Source organism: Physeter macrocephalus, chromosome 20 (assembly GCF_002837175.3).
Source record: "Physeter macrocephalus isolate SW-GA chromosome 20, ASM283717v5, whole genome shotgun sequence".
Taxonomy (NCBI): Eukaryota; Metazoa; Chordata; class Mammalia; order Artiodactyla; family Physeteridae; genus Physeter; species Physeter macrocephalus.
In genome coordinates, this window is record NC_041233.1 from 99,620,898 (window position 1) to 99,640,704 (window position 19,807).

Below are 19,807 nucleotides of genomic sequence, written 5' to 3' on the forward strand. Positions count from 1 at the left end.
ACAAATACCATATGCTAACACATATATATGGAATCTAAAAAAAAAAAGTGGTTCTGAAGAACCTAGCGGAAGGACAGGAATAAAGATGCAGACGTAGAGAATGGACCTGAGAACACGGGGAGGGGGAAGGGTAAGCTGGGACGAAGTGAGAGAATGGCACTGACACATATACACTACCAAATGTAAAACAGATAGCTAGTGGGAAGCAGCCGCACAGCACAGGGAGATCAGCTCGGTGCTTTGTGACCACCTAGAGGGGTGTGATAGGGAGGATGGGAGGGAGGGAGACGCAAGAGGGAAGAGATATGGGGATATATGTATACATATAGCTGATTCACTCTGTTATACAGCAGAAAGTGACACACCACTGTAAAGCAATTATACTCCAATAAGATGTTTAAAAAAATAAAATAAAATAAAATAAAATAGGTCTCAGTGGAATAGAAATGCTCTGCTAATTGTCATGTAGTTCTTATGGATTTAGATCCCCCACAGTGAGCATTTCAAATCCAAGCTTCAACTTAACCTCTGACCCAAGAGGCCAAAGGGCAAGCTGGCTCAAACCTAAATTCTTTAAATCTACTATCTAAATTGGAAATTTCAACAGCTATTTTTTTTTGGCATATGATTAAAATTTAAAAAATCATTTATATACTTCAAAGCTTGGCTACCATTCTAATTCAAATTACAGCATAATGCACATGTAACTATGGTCATTTATTAAACTTGGGTTAAAAAAACCCTGGAGATTATACATATATAATATTTTATATATTATATATTATCATTATAATATATGTTATGTTATATGTATATTGTCAACTTAAAAATATCAGGAAGTATTGATATCTAGGATTCTTGTTAGAGTGGCTTGCAGATTTTCTAATTTTCTTCTGATTTTTTCACCAGCATGAAATCTGAAAAAGTTTAAATTGTATTCTAGTTACTGCTCCCAGAAAAAGTATCCAAAAGAAGAAAGATGTCTCCATGTCGTCTTAGTTCTGTCTTCTGAATGAAGAGATGGTCTGACTGTGAGGAACTAACTGATCCCGTGAACTATTACACTGACTGTCTGTGCAGTGGCTCCTACCTTCTCTTATAGAGAATATGGAGAGGGTTTTCACACCACCCACTAAACACCATGCAACAATGCATGTGATCAGTTCCCTGCTTTCTTTTAATAAGGCAGAGAACAGTGGGGTGCTGCCAGTGCGGCTGGGAGGACTAGTAAGGATGTGTGTTCCTCCTGCCTCTAAGTCCCCCTTAACGGGGCAGCCCTCCCTGGGGCCTGGCACTGAGAGGGCACAGGGTGACCCTCTGGTCACGCCCTGATCTGAAGCCCAGCGCCCTTTCCTTTCCCTTCTCCCCGCCCACGAGCACCCTACTCATCAGGCAATTTATGAATATAGGAGAGACAATATAGTTAGAATAGAAAGTGTGATTTGGGGATAATAGAGTTAGAAATGTTAAGAAATAAGGCAGGTAGGTGTGGGGGAGAGGGGAGGAGTGCTTTGTTTTATGGATTCATAACTAGCATAGGGAGAGTGGAAATTTAGAGTTGTCAGTACACTTTTCACCTTTCTTGAGGATTCTGTCTCATGATATCATTCCAAAACTCTGACAAAGTAACTGCCTGCTTTAACCTACAAAAGTCTTCCACATGACGGAAGTAAAACAAAACTGCTCTTTTTAGCCTATAGTAATCCTAGTTCTTGTCAAATGACTCAAATCAGTGGGTCTGCGTCAGTATTCTCCACCTGTTAAATATTGATGACCGTGGCAGATTTCATGGCTATTCAGCATGGATTATGTGTGTCACCAGATTGTAAATATCACGGAAGAAAAAAAAAGAAAATCTGGTAGAAACCATCAGTGACAAAAAGCAGTAGCTAATGAGTCTTTTAGTTATTCCAAACTCTTGCACTGTGATTTACTAGTTTTGGGTTTTGGTAGATGAAGATGTTTTTGGTGGATAAGTTAAGGACAGTGTGGTAGAATGAGATTTTTAGGACTTGGCTAAAAAGAATCTACGAAATTGCATGCTTTTAAGTCCAGGGATGGCATCTTATTTCTCCTTCAATTTTCAGTGCCTATAGAGATCGGCACATGGTAAGAACTCCACTTTTTGTTCAAGGAATCAATGAAAAGGAATAAAAACTAGTGGAAATAAGAAGTAATCACATTTATCAAACCTAGCCCTTTAAATTACGTATCATTTAATGAATCATTCTAAAAGAAGTTATAAATATGAACAACTCTGTGACAAGAAGACAGATGTCTGCCACAAGAATCCTCTTTGTTGTAAGAAGACCATTCAGGGTGTTTATAAAATACTATAAAAAGATTCTTTCAAGGGGAACCACTTTGAAAATTAAAAGTTTGTAGAGAGGAAATGGCAAATATATGTCAAAATTCCCTAATCATACTAAGCCATAGATTCTTACAGAAATACAGCAAAGCCAAATATCCCCTAGAGCAGGGGCCCCCAACCCTTGGGCCGTGAACTGGTGTCCGGTCTGCGGCCCATTAGGAACTGGGCTGCACAGCAGGAGATGAGTGGCGGGTGAGCTAGCGAAGCTTTATCTGCCACTCCCATTGCTACCCATCGTTCACATTACCGCCTGAACCATATCCCCCCCACCCCCCCACCGCACCCCCACTCCATGGAAAAATTGTCTGTCTGTCACGAAACCGGTCCCTGGTGCCAAAAAGGTTGGGGACTGCTGCCTTAGAGATACTTTGCCTTACCTGTACTTCCATTGGCATTTACTGTGCAATATACATTTTTTGATAGCATTGAAAGTCCTCAAATATCCTCTGTGAATTTAACTTCTTAAAGTTCCTGAAAAGTCACTTAAAGTTCTCTGGTTTTGGAACATTGGAGGCACAATTCTTAAATAGGTGACTCCTAATGATAAAAGGTGAATTTATATAGCCTAAATTGCCTCATAGTGTGGATCTATTTTGTTTATGAAACGATATGTAATTTGACCAGAAGATGGCAGCATTCTGAAAGAAAAAAGAGAACCAAAACAAAGCAAACATGAAAACAAAAAGCAAGATACAGCAATTACCATGCTTTTTATTGTTCAAGGTCTTAATGATGACACTATTTTAATTAGGGTTAATTTTTTTTGTATATTATTCTTTTCAAGGTCTAAGATTTCCTCATTCCAAGAAAAATAACTTGAGTAATTGTAAGAGCCTACCTGTACTATTTTCTCATCAAAGAAGCAAGTCCTTTGAAAGATACAATAATTATCTCTAGATAGAATTTTTTAAATGAATTTATTTATTTTATTTATTTATTTTTGGCTGTGTTGGATCTTAGTTGTGGTGTGCAGGCTTCTCATTGTGGTGGCTTCTCTTGTGTAGAGCATGGGCTCTAGGAGCACGGGCTTCAGTAGTTGTGGCACACGGCACACAGGCTCAGTAGTTGTGACTCGTGAGCTCTAGAGCGCAGGCTCAGTAGTTGTGGCGCACGGGCTTAGTTGCTCCGCGGCATGTGGGATCTTCCCGGACCAGGGTTCGAACCCATGTCACCTTCATTGGCAGGCGGATTCGTAACCACTGCGCCACCAGGGAAGTCCCTCTAGATAGAACTTTAAGTTAGTAGTGTATTTTTACTTCTTTTGGAGTAAAAATAATATCTTAAAATAATACATATGGAACTCAAACTTATGTTCCAGAAAGATATTAAATGTGTTAGAATTTTTCTCCAAAATATCTGTTTGGGTTGAAGGAATGTTCTTGTATGCTGTAAATGCATTATATAGAAACAGAATTTAAAAAAACATGAAAACATTCTTCCATGGAGAATTATCTATCTATATATCTAGGTGTAAATTTATTTATTTACAAATATTTAAAAGAAGAAAAAAGCCCTACATCAGCCTGAAAGAGTAACAGAACTTCCCTTATGTGTGTAACTTACTAACAACTTGAATTGAATTGAAAAGATGCACAGGGAAGCATATAGCTCATGTCCTTGTAATGTCCCTTGCAATTTATACAGCAAATGGAATTATGGACAATCCACTATGACAATATTCTTCAAGCCAGTTAAATGAGTAATGTTGTTTATTCTATGTAACTCAGAAATATGCTAGCATAATTGTAAAAAAAATAATAAATACATGATGTAACTAATGAAAAACATTGAAATGATTTAAATTTTGTGCCTGCTGCTTTTAAATGGCATCGTATGGTTTTTGCCACATAATTATTTTCTGGTTTGATGGCAATATTTTAATGAAAGTTTTCAGGCATTTTGTAAGAAAAAATTACATTTAGTATCCTATTACTTCAAAAAGCTTAAAAAATTGTCTATCAGCTTGAGTCTGAATATAAGTAGGTATCCTTGGGGCCTATTCCTGCCACCCAGGCATCTCCCTAGTCAGAATATATTCCTTTACTCTCCTGAATCAGCCTGACCTAATTCCCTCCATCCATGCTTGATCTGACCATTTGAGACCCAATAGGTGTACTTATCGCTGAAACCCATCCTTCTTTATCCCAAGAAGCTACTGAATCTTCTAGAGCTCAGCCCCAAACTGAATGTCCAGTACTCCTGGCCAGGCAGGGTCCATCCCTGGTCATTGCATTGGACCTCCTTCCCAACACAATTCCCAAGAAATGGACTCTTATGGGAAGGATGTTTCTTCAGTACTTCTTAGAGCGGTAGAAGAAATCAAGCCCCATAATAGACAAAAAATTATGTCATGTAGACCCTAAAGCAGAAAAAAGTGAAAGTCTAGGCAAACTGCTAAACACATTTTATTCTCTCTGCAAGAATACAATTATTCATTTTAAACCTCTGTCATCATCAGTTTTTTTTTATTGTGTTCAAATTTGTTAATCTACAGCTCAATTGTTGGTCAACATACAAACTATTTTGTAATATTTTAACATGTCACCTGATCAGCCTGTGTTCTGACTTAATGTTTTTAAAGAAAACCCATTTTAAAATATTTTTCCCTCCTTTGGGGGATATAAGCTCTGCCTTTAGCTGGGCCTATCAAGGAACTGAAGAGTGGTACTCATTCAATTTTGGGTTGTGTGTACCTATCTTTAGTCCTGTCTGAATACAGTTTCAGTGACTGATAAAAAAGTACCACCATAACCTTGAATTTGTGGTTTCATCTTGCTCAGTGTTCTTATCTCTCAGACAGCAGCAGAGAGGAAATGTGTTCCCTGGCAGTCATAATCACAGCTCAGGACACAGATCCCTGTGATAGGATGTTAAAATTGAAGTTGTGATTTAAACCCTAAGGTGACAGATTCGATATCAAAGTGAGTTGTGAGACAGAAAAAAAGAGTGGATCTTGCAAAAAGTATTTGGAGGAGAAAGCATTAGAGCAGGGGTCCCCAACCCCCGGGCCGCAGACCGCTAGCGGTCTACGGCCTGTTAGGAACTGGGCCACACAGCAGGAGGTGAGTGGCGGGCTAGCGAGCGAAGCTGCCTCCGCCGCTTTCCGTCCCCTCATCACTCGCGTTACCGCCTGAACCATCCCCGCCACCACCCCCACCCCACCCCGGATCCGCTGAAAAATTGTCTTCCACGAATCCGGTCCCTGGTGCCAAAAAGGTTGGGAACCACTGCATTAGAGAACTCTCAATTTCCCCCGAAGAATCTAATAGCATCAGGAATCAGAAGATATTTAGGATAAAGTGATTTTGGAGAGAGATTTGGGGGTGCTATGAGTTCTCTCCCACATCTTTCCCTATAAGGAAAGGTGAGTAGAGAGCCTGCTCTAATTTCAAGGCTGGTTAGAGGGACTTCAATGGGATCCTTCAGACATGGAGAGGATATGTGTCACTACAGCATGGGGTCCACGGGGGCCTGACAAAACCTGATTGGGCTGCCTAGGTGGGGAGGAGCCAAAGGAAAAGTGGCTGTCCTAGGATCAGGTGAATTCCTAGACTGCTCAGGGAAAAGGCAGTGTTAGTGTTTCTTATGGATCTCAGATGTACCACGTGGCATCATTTAAGGACCTGCTCAGAGGGCTGACTAGAGGTGTAAACTGGCCTTAGCAGGCAGAAGCTAAAAATGTCCTTACATTCCTAGGGGCTGCAGGAAAAATAAGGGACCTGCAAAAATAGAAAAGAAAGTTACATTAAGAGAATTAGAGAGGTAGCTAATGTCCAGGAGGGCTCCCAATGATCGTTTTCTCCTGGTCCATATGCACTGGTTAGTCCCCTCCCACGTTGATCAGTATTGTAAGACCAATAGAATATAACAGACATTATGGTATGGGACTTTCATAACTAGTTCATAAAAGGCATTGGAGCTTCTGACTTGGTCTTTTAGGTTGCTCACTCTGGGAAAAGCCAGCTGTTATGGTGTGAGGACACTAAGGCTGTCTCATGGAGAGACTCATGCAAAGAAAAAGCAATTTGCCAGCTATGTGAGTAAGCCATTTTGGAGGTGGATCTTCCATCCTTAGCCAACACATGACTGCAACCTCATGAGAGGCCCTACAGTACTAGATAGAACTGTGTGAACAGGTTACTCCTGAATTCCTGGTCCATGGAAACCATGAGACACGACAGATGATCACTGTGGTTTTAAGCCACTAAATTAGGGTTGATTTGTTATGCAGCAATGGATAACCAATCCAGATTTTGACACTAGGAATGGGGTGCTCCTATAACAAAAAACCTTAAAACTGACAAAATGTGGGTGTGGCTTTGGGTTCGCGTGGCAGGTGAATGCTAGATGGACCATGAGGGGAGTGATATTGAAAGACTAAAGGACGTGAAAGATACAGTTGCATAAGCATAAGCTGGATGGCCTTTGAGGAAGCTTTCAGTTATAGTTTAAAGAAAAGCAAGGAAAACGTTATTAGGAGAAAAGGGATCTTTTTTTATCTAGTGGCAGAAAGTTTAGCAGTACTGTTTTGTAGTAATGTGGAAAGTAGAAAATGTACCTCAGGTACTTAGTAATCTAGCTAAGGAGATTTCCAAGTTGGGTTAAAGGTGCTGCCTGACTTCTTATTATACTAAAATGCAAAAGGGGAGAGACAAGTTTCTTGCCAGTCTCTGTTTCTTCCCAGTCTCTCCAGACAATAAATGTTGCTAAAATTAAGTGGCTTCTGGGTAAGATCAAATCCAGGTTACAGCCAAGACAGCATGGTCTAAAGGTAAAGTCCTCAGATATATCTAAGGTAATACTTCAGAGAACCATTCAGACAAAAAGCTCTCCAAGGGTTTTTGGGGTATATGTCACAGATCCTTTACATTAAATAATAGAGTTTTAAATAAACACCAGGGCATTGCCTCTCAGAAGCCTCAATAGGGGGGTCTAAGGTAGAGAAAGGTTTATCTTGAAGAGATTTTTTAAGTGTGGCTTTTGTCTAATGGAGTGAGCCCTGATAAGACAAACAGGAAATGTACAAAGTTTTAAAGAGACTGCACTAGTAGAAACATCTCCATCTTGGATCAAAAGATTCAGAGACAGTGCAAAAGCAATAGAAGGCCATGAACCTCCCAACCCTCTACAGGCAGAAACCAAGATGAAAACTGCTCAGCTGTAAAAACCGTGGTCATTTCATAAGAAACAGGAACGAATCAAAAGGCAGAACTAAGGGCATCTCAGAAGGCTGAACCAGAAACCACGCAGTAGTAGAAATGATTCCCAGCCAAGAACCTTCAAGCATATGCCCTGCTGTTTTTTAGACTTTCTATAGACAAGTGACTTCTAAGTGCCTCACATTTTCCCTTTTTTTGAATGGGGGAGTTTATAGTGGTTATGCTGTGTCTGTCATACCATTGTATGTTGGGTGTGTTCACAGGTTTTCAGGTCAAGAGGAACCATACTTGAGGGGCTGTACTTGACGAACTGTACCTGAAGAGTCTCATCTGAACCTGGATCTGATTTATACGACGAGACCTCAGACTTTGCAAAGATGTCATGAGATGAGTCTTAAGGGGGCCTCTGGAGGAGGTGAATGTCTTTGCATGTGGGAGAGACATGACAAATTGTGGTACCCAGTTTTCAAAATGGCCCTCAATAATTTTCACTTTTGTAAGCATGCATTTGTTTAGTCCCTTTTCACTATGAACCAGAGCTGGTCTGTGTGACCAACAGAATATGGCAAGCATGCCAGTTTGACTTCCTTGGTTTCTTTTACTCACTCTGGGGGAAGCCAGGTGCCATGTCATGAGGACCCTCAAGTAGCCCCACTGAGAGACCCACATAGAGAAGAACCAATTTTCTAGCACTCATCTGCCAGTCACATAAGTCAATTTACAAGTGGATCTTGAAGCCCCTGTAAAGCTATTATATGACAGCATCCCAGCAGGCACCTGTCTGCAACCTTATAAAAGACCCTAAGTTAAACCAGAGTTTCTCTCAAATTCCGAACTTACTAAAAACCATGAGAAGTAATAAATTATGTTTCAAGCCACAAAGTTTAAATATGATTTTTTACACAGAAAAAGATAACTGATATAGCAGGTGAGAGATCCTTGAATATCTCCTAGACCCACAGAGCACTCATGCTCTTCCAGTGAGGATTTCTCTGTGCTCCTCTCCCTTTCGCCTCCCTGATATAGCTGCTAGCAAGTGATGTACGTGGTGAGCAGGAAGATTGAAATGTTGATTATTATAGGGACAGAAGTTTTTCATTTCTGATTCAAGACAGCAGTATTCCAAAAATTCCATATTTTGGAATTTAAAATGATTGTGTTACTTAACAATATCTGGAAAGAGCCATGAGAGTCCCTAAGTTTTTGTCTAAGCAGGGAGGGAGAAGAGTAGCTGCCATGGGTGTTTGTTGTGGAAAAATTAATTTGTTTTGTGATTTCTTCCATTAGGTGGTACATGTTTAACAAGACTACATTCCTAAAAAAATTAAACAATGCAAGAAAAGATGATAAATCTTCCCTCAATAAAACTTCCTCTGCTAGCCTCTGTCTTTTCTTCTTTCCATTATTATCAAAAACATCCTGGAAGCATGTATACTTAAAATGGGTACATTTTATTGTATGTAAATTTTATCTTAATAAGGTTGATTTAAAGAAAAAACACTGCTTTTTCTCCTCATACCTACTTCTGCTTCTTTATTCCTTATCTTAGTCAACGACCCTATCATTGTCTTACTTTTTCAAGACACAAATTTTGAATCCACACTTAATCCTTCCTTTCTCTCGTCTTTTTTGCAAAAGCTCAGTTTTCAAACCCGATCAGTTCTACCTCCAATAGTGTATCTTCCCTGTTCCTACTGTTGTTCCCTTCAGGTCATCACTCTCCCTGGCCTAAATCATTGTCACAAAAGTTTATCTGCTCTTCCTAGCTCCTTTCGATGTCTCCTAGACCCCCTACACTCTGATTCCATTTTTTCCTGCATTTGTGGAGTTCTAGTTCTTTAAAATATAAATCAAATCATTTTGTTTTCTTATTTAAAAGCCATCCTCGCATTTCCCTTAAAGTAGATTTTTTGGACGGGGTATTGAAAGTTATCCACAAACTTGCCCAAAGGCTATTCTAGATACGTTTTCTGCCAGGTACAGTTATGTACCCCATTCTTTACTCAATTACCAATAAGCCGTGAGGAGACTGCTGTTTTGTTTGTTTTCTGATGTTTTTTACACTCTATTCCTTTTTCCCCTTTCCTCACCTGGGAAAGTCCTAGTTATTATTAAAGACCACATTCCATTGTCATTTCCTCTGGGAAGTCTTACCTAAGGGTTCCCATCTTCTCTAACAGAAGGAATACATTTCTTAAACATTTAATCCTTAGATTCGGTATAACTTTAATTTGGTACTTATTACATCTTTTCATAACCACGTGTTTGCTTACATCACAGAGTGCTCCCCATGAAGGTGAAGGCCATGACATGTGTGGTGGAGACTGCAGAGCTACTCCCAGATTCCCTCTCCAGGGCCGATTCCCCTGCTCCTGGGAACAGTGGCTGCCAATGGCTACGTGTGTTTCCCTCTTTGGGAAATGCCCTTGACAGCCAGGAACTGCCTCATTCAAGACTACATCACTTTCTAGGGGCAGCCTAAGAGTGCAGGGATACAGAGATCCAGCCTCCCTGTCTCAATTTGGGACAACTCTGAAGGGCCACCCAAGCTCCAGAGAGCTGCAGAGAGTTAGCCGAGGCTGCAACTGTTACTGCACTGCAGCTCAGCTAACTCTGCTCTCTGACCAGTTCTGCCTTCCTCACTTCTATGCACGTCTGTCTCCCAAGAACACTCACCAATAAAGCTTCTCCGGGCAATTCCTGGTCCCGGAGTCTGATTCCAAAGATTCCAATCATGTCACTTCCCCCCTCTGTTTTTTCTTAAATTCTATCCCAGTGTCCAGCACAGCAGCTTACACATAGCCATAGTGAGTTCTTACAGTTTTTTGGGAAAAAAAAAGAATTGAGTTTTATAACATTAATGTTCACAACATTAATAGTATTAGAGTTCAGCTACATTATTAATTAGAAAGGCTTTTGTTTAATAAAATGTAGAATAACTTCATAAGGACATGAATATATCACTTAGATATATTACACATGGCTAATAATATTTTTCTTTACATTCTGATTAAATTAGGGTGTTCTAATAAATATTTTAAAAGTTCAATATTATTAGAAACAAAAAAATTGCTCTTTAACAAATACACAAGTCCTTTTTAGTCTATGTAACTACATAAGAGGATATTAGAAATTCAGATAAAAATATTTGTAGAACTATCATCATAGTGTTATATAATATTGTATTTAATACAGAAAAACACTACAGATGTGCTATAAGTAGGGAAATAATTGCACGATTTTGATATATTCATGAAATTCAAACTGTAAAATTTAATGCTTAGTTAATATTTGCTTAGGAAATACATTTAAGTGGAAATTCTACTAGTTCTGAATTCTAAATGTTTTTATCTAATAAAAGTTATTTAAAATTCGGACTTTACTCCCCAATAGACAGTAAAAAATAATGTAAAACTATCTATCTACAGCTCAGTGTCTGCAATATAGAATTTAATAATCTGCTTCAGCAGAATTCCAGACCCAGGCTAAGTCGAGTTGCTCCGATCCAGAGTCTGCTCTCTCTCCCACTTTTTTTGTTTCTTATTGGCACCCAGAGATTGTTGCCCTAGCAACAGAGAAGTTCTGGAGGCAACTTCGCCAGGATGCTCTTGGAAATCAGAGGCTATCTGGACCCAAGAAAAAATTCTCCAATGTTTTCCTCACCCGTATAATTCGTTTAGTCTGGGATTTAAACAAAATTAATGCTATGGATTGATCAAAGAGGATTTTATTCAGAAGGCCAATATATAAAAGGGATAAAAGTAAATAAGTCTGGCTGGGGCAGGGAGAGAAAGGCAGTTCTGGGGGTGCCCAGAGTACACAGTCTGAACAGCACTGATTTATTGTTATTATTGCCTATTTGTATGATTCTCTGTATTTCACAGAATGACTAATGTGGTAAATTCCCATTCAGTAAATTACTATAGTATTTATACAAAGGTAGGGCCTTCAACATGAATCAGCAGAACAACAACAAAATAAAATGGATAAAGCAATCTACAGTAAAAAGGAAACAACTGTTTTCATGAGTGTCAATTGATTTTCCTTTGAAGCAGTTTACTAATTCAAAAGTTGCCTGGATTATACCAAGTTGTCACAGTGGAAAGAACAGAGAATCACTAAAAAGTGAGAGTGGCAACAATAATCTAAGGAATATGAACCATTCATTCATTCATAAAAAAGAAACTAGCATATAAAATTCTCATTAAATAAGCAGAATATCAAGAATATTGATATTTTTCAAGTGATGGTACCTTGCAAAGATAAAGAGTGAAGATAAAGAGTAAATGACACTTCATATTTTTGTTAAGACGCCAACTGTTTAGATGTGTGATATTCAGAATACTCAAATGCTTGGTTGCTGTTTTTATTTTTTCATTTAGAAATCTGGTATGTGGTAGACAGCTCAAAACTATAGTCACAAAAGCCCTCTGTATAAACTTTGTACAACGGCTACTGAATATTCACATGGAATCCTCAGCTAAACATTTCAACTGACTTTAACTGTCTTTAAGAAGTGAGGGTAGAGGCCACCAAATGCCAGGGGCAGCATTAATTATCAAGCAAAGAATCAAAGTAGGGAATCAGAAAAAGAATGGAAACACTAAATATATAATTAGAACTTGGGGACAACTCTGTTTGAGATGAAGAGAGCTCTGTGAAAATGGCTTATGGGTTATTATTATTGCTCAATGCTATGAATTATATTCTTGGTTGCTGTGATGTGGCATGCCGTTGGCTTGCCATTTTACATTGCCCAGAAATAACTGGAAGTTGTTATTTCTCTTGGATGAAAATATGAGCTGGATTCGAGAAGTAACATCAGCACATGGAAAAACTAAATTTTCCTCATTGTAATGATGATAACATACAAAAGTACTATTCATATGACCAAATCTTAGGTAGCAGAGATTTTTTTTTTTTTTTTTTTTTTTTTTTTACTGTTTCTTGCCCTAACGGAATCTGTTCAATTCTTACCGTCCTCTCATTTTTATGTTCCATTTTCCCCATCATTCTTTTGGTTGTAGGAGTTCTGCTCCAGACGTCTAATTAGCCAGGTTATTATAAATGAAATACAAACAAAATAGAAAAACAATTTTTCCAACTCAAAAAATTACTTAAACACCACGTGCTCAGACTTTAGTATTAAGGATCAGTATATCTGGATGCAAGTTGTACTTATTCTTGGCACAATGAAACTCCTAGATTCTGAGTGAAAAGTCTTAAGTGAGGAGGTTATTGTGGAGATCAAATAATCCATCCCAAACAAGACTATCAATTCATGGAATTAACATGTAAATAGATTGGAAACAGATGTCAGTATCTTCAAACACAAGAAATGAGAGAATTTTGAATAATTTTAAATAGAAAAGCAAATGGTTATGAAAAATGTTTCTATTTTTCAAAGCCCAAGGTTAATGAATTACATATTTATTATTTCAAAATCCAGAATATGTGAATGGAATCCTCTACACTTTAGAATCAGAATTCCAAGAAATATCTCATTACAACAATCACAGAATGATTTCCTTTTTAGAAACAATTTTTCCCCAGCTCTCTGGTGGCTCACTTTTCCTTAAAAAAGCTATAAGATTTGGCTTATTTTTCTTTCTCATAAACAATGAGGATCTTAGTGAATAAATACTTCTTTAAAAATCTACATACTTTAATGTTATTGCTTGGCTATGTCAAAATTAAACTGCCACATTCAAAAGCATTACAATCAAAGGCATTTTTCTAAGACCATTACATTTTTGTTTGCAAAGTGGTAAATTGTACTAATTCAAATTTTTTGATGTTTCAGACTAAACTTTAAGAATTCTATGTGTGTCATTTTTCCTTTTACTATGCTATTCTCTTTACTTATCATATGTGACATTATGAAATACTCTTTAAATTCTAGTCAATTTTATGTTACCTAACACTTTTCCCCCAAGAGTTCAGTAAAAAGGAGTATTTGCAGTTCCCATTTGTAAAAAAGACAATGTTTTATCCCTTTATTTTGTTTTAAATAGTGAGCAGCATTAGAGAAAATCACTAGCTTTTTTAAAAAAATCTGGTAATCACTTAAGCAAAAATATAGAATAATATCCTGGTGAAACAAAATAGGGACCTACTAAAATTCTGCATATGAATTGCATTTTAAATGATACTTGAGAGTGATGTGATTTGGACTCCTGAATCTACATGCTATTTTTCAATTTTAGTGCCTACCATTTAATATGTCACAAGCATAATGACTTTAGCTTAATGATCACATGTATGAGATATGTGATTGCATTTACATATAAAACCTGGTTTACACTGAAAGTAATTATGAGGAACCTCTGATGGTTTTTCTCTTCTTTCTTGGATCAGCCTTAATTTCCTTAATATGCTGTATAATTGGGACTAATGCCAACAACATTTTATAGTTTCATAGCAGATTAGACCATATCTCATTGGGTGAAAAAAGGAAAAAAATAAGATCCTGTTTTTAAATGACTTAAACATTAACAGCATTCATTAAAAATAATGTAATGTCAAAATTCATACACAATGTCATCGCCCTCCTTTTTACCTCCACTTCAAAACATTTATGCTTTTTAGGGAGGACAATACTATTGACAAGTGAATGTCAGACCCCAAAATTATTGTTTGCTTCTATCATGCCAGAGGGGAGAAAGATAATAGACTGTATGTGTTTCTCTAAGCCGACTATAGCGTAAACAGTTGTGTTTCAGAGGCACATTGAGAGATTTTTTTTTTTCTTCAACAATAGGTTACACTGACCATGCAATTTTTGAAATTGTTGGTAAATGAGGCTAAAATATCAGGTTGACTGTGGCATTGGAGTACTTTCTATTTTAAAGTCATCTAGAAACGATCATGAACTTGCAGTCAGGACATACTCCTGAAGCTTTATTTCGGTCACACTCCAGCAGCATTTAGGCAGGATTTACTCTGAAACATTCTTGGGAGGAGGTGGCAGTCTCTGGCATTCAGCCTGCCCTCAGCTCCCACCCCCTCCATGAGCTGCTGTCTCCACCCTCATCTATCTCATCGATATTTTGGTGGTAATGATGAAAAGATTAGGGGTGTATTCGGTCTGTGGAATTAGAGCCACTGTTGCCACCTTGAGCTGGAATAAGATATATTTGTCTTTTTTCACCCTGTAGCAATTACAATAATGAAGGTTAATAATTCCTGCTGTTTTTAACAGCTTCAAAGGAGGGTTATTTTGTAATTCTCACATTCAATACATTCTGATATGAATGCTAGTATCTTCCAACATTCCTTTAGATAGTTTAGGATACACTCAAAACTATCTAGCTGGGGTTCCCAAATGCCCAAATGATTGAGGTTCTCATTCCGGTCGTTAGAATTCTATCACATGGCAACTAGTGGGGCTGACAGCTCTATGAAGCTGATGTTACTATACACAGCAGAACACCCTCTCTGTTCCTCCAGTACTTATTTTACAAATAAAATATGCTGTTTTTCTTATCTCAGCCTTGGTCTCTTTCTTCACAAATGTATGATTAACACTAATTTAATGACCACCTACACTAATCAGTATCTTTAAGAAAAACAACAACCACAACAAAACCTGTGGGGTTTTAGTGCCCAGCTTTAAAGTCTTTCACGTAACAACCCTACATTAATTAATGCAGGAACAACTCAAGCAACTGAATACCCTCGTTAGAGGGATGTCAGAATATTGTTCTGCAGTGAACGAAAGCACTGTATAAAAAACGATATGACTACACAGGCGTTGTTCGCAGAAGTGTCTAGTGTGAAAGGCATTATGAGACTGCCTCAAAGGAACAAAACCAAGAATTTAAGAAAGAAATTGATGAGATTTTTGGCAGTAAGCACCAGACCTTGTTTTTACTAATGTGTATTTTGGTAGTGGATATCCTACCTTTTAACTTTAAAATTTTTTTGTGTCAAATACGTTTCAGAAATCTACTTTAATGCTCAATTTTCAGCATGATATATACACAGTATTTATGAAAAATCTGAAGATTACTCATTGGTCCCCTTCTAATAATAAATATAAAAGTAGAAATCTTATTGAAAAATTGGCACTTAGAAATCCAAAGACCTTACACACAAAAGGAAAGCCAAATATTTGTGGTAGTCAGTCACCATTATAAGTAGATTCATAGCAGCAAATCAAATGTAACATTAAATAATTCTGAAATGAAAGTAAGCATTCTGTAAACATGTGACACTATGGAGCAGAAGCCTGGTTCATTTTAGGTGGATGTTAGAAGTAGGTGTTCTTTGAATTTAATGTTTCTACTTAATATTAAAATTGAAATTTTAGTTCATAGTGAAAAGAACAGCTCTGTAGGATACTAGAGTTTTCTTTCATTTCACAAAGTAGCCAGGCTACCATTATTCCCTAAGCTCCAAATTGAAGGGAAAAGTGTCCGTTTAGTATCTCATAAAATAGGTAAAATTCTTCATTCTAATATTTTAACCCAGGAAAAACTAAAAACATAAAATTGATCCATGGCTCAAGACTTACTTTAGTAAAAAGGGAATACTCAAAATAATAATAACACCAAAACCAGCAAAACATAAAACACACACAAGCTCATATTAAAGAAGCCCTTCCACCAACACAAAAGCCTGTTTTTCAAGCTTACTTTTTTAAAAAAAATTTTTATTGGAGTACAGTTGTTTCACAATGTTGTGTTAATTTCTACTGTACAGCAAAGTGGATCAGCTATACGTATACACATATCCCCTTTTTTGGATTTCCTTCCCACTTAGGTCACCACAGAGCACTGAGTTCCCTGTGCTATACAGTAGGTTCTCATTAGTTATCTATTTTATACATAGTATCAATAGAGTATATATGTCAATCCCAGTCTCCCAAGCTACTTTTTAATTGGTCATTTTCTTTAAGAAATTTCCTAAAAGTCAGTTGCCTTTGATAGCAGAGTGTTTTCTTCCCCTCTGGGTATTTCTCATGGTCAGTTAAGAGAATTTGACTAAATTATAGTTCAGTAGCTGAACAGAGTTGCATTTCTAGTTGTCTAACTCCACCTGCAGTATTGATCAAGATGTGTTAAATAGGTTTTGGGTGTCTTGAAGTGGAATATTGTGTTTCAAGGCCGAGTCAATTGCATAATGATTCTCATCACTCGCTGACTAGTGAGTTGTGGCATCACTACGAAGTTGTGATTGTGTGCCCAGGTCACACCTGAACAGCTGGACACATCTTCACTTCTGATTTTATTCCAAGTTGGCAACTTTTCAGTTAATATTTGATTTGCAGTGCATGAAAAAATATGTTTCTGTTCAACAACTGATTTTAATTATTTCTTAATTTTGCCTGTGGGGTGAATAGTTTGGTCAACTGATATGGCAAAACATGAACAATCTGAAAAAGGACCCATTATAAAGTACTCTAAGGGATTAAAGTCCTAGGAAAACTGATGGTTTTATGTTTCTCATTCTAAAACTTTACTGAAGATGGTTACCATAAAAATATGTACATTGCCCAATGGAAATATGTTGACCACATTTATAAGCACGGGAGCATTGAAAAAAGACTAAGGAACTGCACACAGAGTTGTAGCAATGGTTACAAATTATAAGGTGACTACACTCTAAAATATGTACGTTTCAAGGGAGAAATAGTGGATACCATCAGTAATTATTCTAAAGTAAAAGATGAACAGAATAAATGTTAGAGTGAAAAGAACACTCTTAGGGACAATAGAAGGTGCTTTAAAAAGCTAATTTAAGCATAAATACCTTTAAAAAAGGGAATTCACCTTCCTTTCTACTTACTTCTTTTCTTTTTTTAAAATACATTTAATTATTTATTTTATTTTTGTTTGCATTGGGTCTTCGTTGCTGCGCACGGGCTTTCTCTAGTTGCAGGGAGCGGGGGCTACTCTTCGTTGCAGCGCTCAGGCTTCTCATTGCAGTGGCTTCTCTTGTTGCGGAGCACGGGCTCTAGGCGCGCGGGCTCAGTAGTTGTGGCACATGGACTTAGTTGCTCTGTGGCATGTGGGATCTTCCCGGACCAGGGCTCAAACCCATGTCCCCCCTGCATTGGCAGGCGGATTCTTAATCAATGCTCCACCAGGGAAGTCCCTCCACTTACTTCTTATATGTCGGCCCCACACCTGTCCCCAGCGTTGAAAAAGCCAATGCTCCAATGGTTCCCAAAGCTTCAAGCTAAAACTCTTAAGAGGCTTTTATCTTTTCCCTTAATAAGAACGTGATAAAATGAGATTGTTGAGTTTCATATTTGAATTTTGCATTTCAACCTTCTCTAGCGATTGTGGAAAAGAAGAGCACCACGTCACTGCGGTCTACCCATTGGCACACATTATTTTTGACCCTATTTTTTCAGTGTACTGCAAAATAGCATTGGGTAGTATGTCATTGGTTCCTCCTATTTCCTGTATATACAGCACTACCATACAGCATGTCATTGCATTTCATTGTTTACATGCCTCCCTCCCTTGCTAGACTGTGAGATATTTAAAGACAGAGAATATATTTTTATTGCTCTCCAAGTCTTTTTTATCTTGCATAACACGTGGCACATCGTAGGTGTTCAATAAATATTTATTCCATCAAAAATACTCTAGATATTCTTGCAGTTGAACATACATACTATGTTTTAAATTCAAGTATTCTCTTTTTAGTTTTATTTCAGATTTGCCTTTTATTTTAAAGGCAGGCAGAAAAGCAATCCAAACTTGTTTCTCTGTGTTAAGCTAACATGGGCATTTAAAAAATAATACGACACTATGATTTTCACTAAACTAGGACAGGTTATTTTGGAGCTGCTGGGACTTTAGATATTTGAAGTAGTAATTACTTCCTCCATAAATGTTACCTTTAGAGTCAAATACTGCTTTCCTGTTGCAGTTCAACTTTTTACTTAAAGGAAAATGTCTTCTATTCACAATTCACTGTGCTATACTATTACATGTAGTAATTCTCCTTTTCATTTGTTTTGGTAGCATTGTAAAGTCTATGAAGCATCATAATAATAACAATAGTAGCTTACATTTTTTCAGTATTTTTTCTGTGCCAAGCATTTCACTGAGCACTTGACATGTGCTACGTCATTTAATACCCACATAAAACTTATCATGTGTGTGACCTTATATATCTCTACTTTTTAATCTATCTATCTATCCATCCATCCATCCATCCATCCATCCATCCATTAATTTTCCCATTGGTAAGCCATTTAGTCAGAATAATAATACAGGGAGAATCATCTTTATATTTTGCATTCTTGGTTCTTTCAAGTTCTGAGTATCCAGTAATAAAATTTAACACCATATTTTTCATAATTCTGGAACAATGACCTATGTTAGTAAAGTACTTGTGTAAGCATTTATAAAACAAAAAAACAGCATATGTTGGGCTGTACTTAATTAAGTACTATCAAGTCACTGCAACTAAGAATCCAGGATTATTTCTTCTAAAACCAATGGATGAGATATCAACTCTTACCTGAAGATAATCAACACTTCATGTGGAAACTGACTGTTATAATTAACAACTTACCATAGACTTGGGTTTGGTTCCAGAACTGGCCACTGGGGTGGAAGATGGTAGGTCAGTGGACTCGGTGTTAGAAGACAGATTTATTTGTGTCTGATTTACCGAAGTGTTATCTGCTCCACTCTCAGATCCTGATTCCAGATCCTATGAAAAAAATGCATTGATATGAAGGGGATGCCCACACTCTCTACATGCCTTTCTCCCACCTCCAACACCTTTCCACCTCCTCCTTCTCCCAACACACATGGACACACCACAGTTATGACAACCGACAGTGACATGTCACCCATAACCATGCATTATTTTGTATTAACAATTGTACTCTTCAGAGAGTCTGATTTTAGAATGCAAATACTGAAAAAGAGGTAGTAAACTACTTTGATAATTTAACAGCTGATTGTGCATTGGAAAGGGCAGTAGGGGCAACTAGCCGGGACACTGCAATAAGTCAGGAGGAAGAAACCCATAGACAACCCTTGCTCGTTGTGTGACGTTGAGTAACTCAATCTACATCCCTCTTGCAACAGGGTTATGAGTGTCAAATGAAAAGACAGTTCTCAGTTATTCTCACCTCACTCTCTTCTATGTTCCCATCAGATCTCCACGGTGACACCTACCATAATAGCCTGGAATCATTTAGCTCAAGTGTATGTCTATCTAATGAACTATAAGCTATTTGAAGGCAGGAATTACTCTTTGTCATGTGCGATTCAATTCCCTCATTTGAAAATGAGTATAATGATAG

At 37.6% G+C, this 19,807-nt stretch overlaps 1 protein-coding gene across 13 annotated transcripts in view; it reads right to left on the bottom strand.

Annotated features, from left to right (window-relative positions):
* Positions 1–19,807, bottom strand: part of DLC1 (DLC1 Rho GTPase activating protein) — a 415,897-nt gene that overhangs the window by 283,143 nt on the left and 112,947 nt on the right. For 12 of the 13 annotated variants that reach the window (XM_028481729.2, XM_028481727.2, XM_028481728.2 and 9 more), the window contains one exon: positions 19,066–19,206. In XM_028481729.2, the coding sequence (XP_028337530.1) occupies positions 19,066–19,206 (141 nt within the window). Of the gene's footprint in view, positions 1–16,539; positions 17,744–19,065; positions 19,207–19,807 lie in introns of those variants that run through there. The other variant, XM_007101498.4, reaches the window with a different exon arrangement.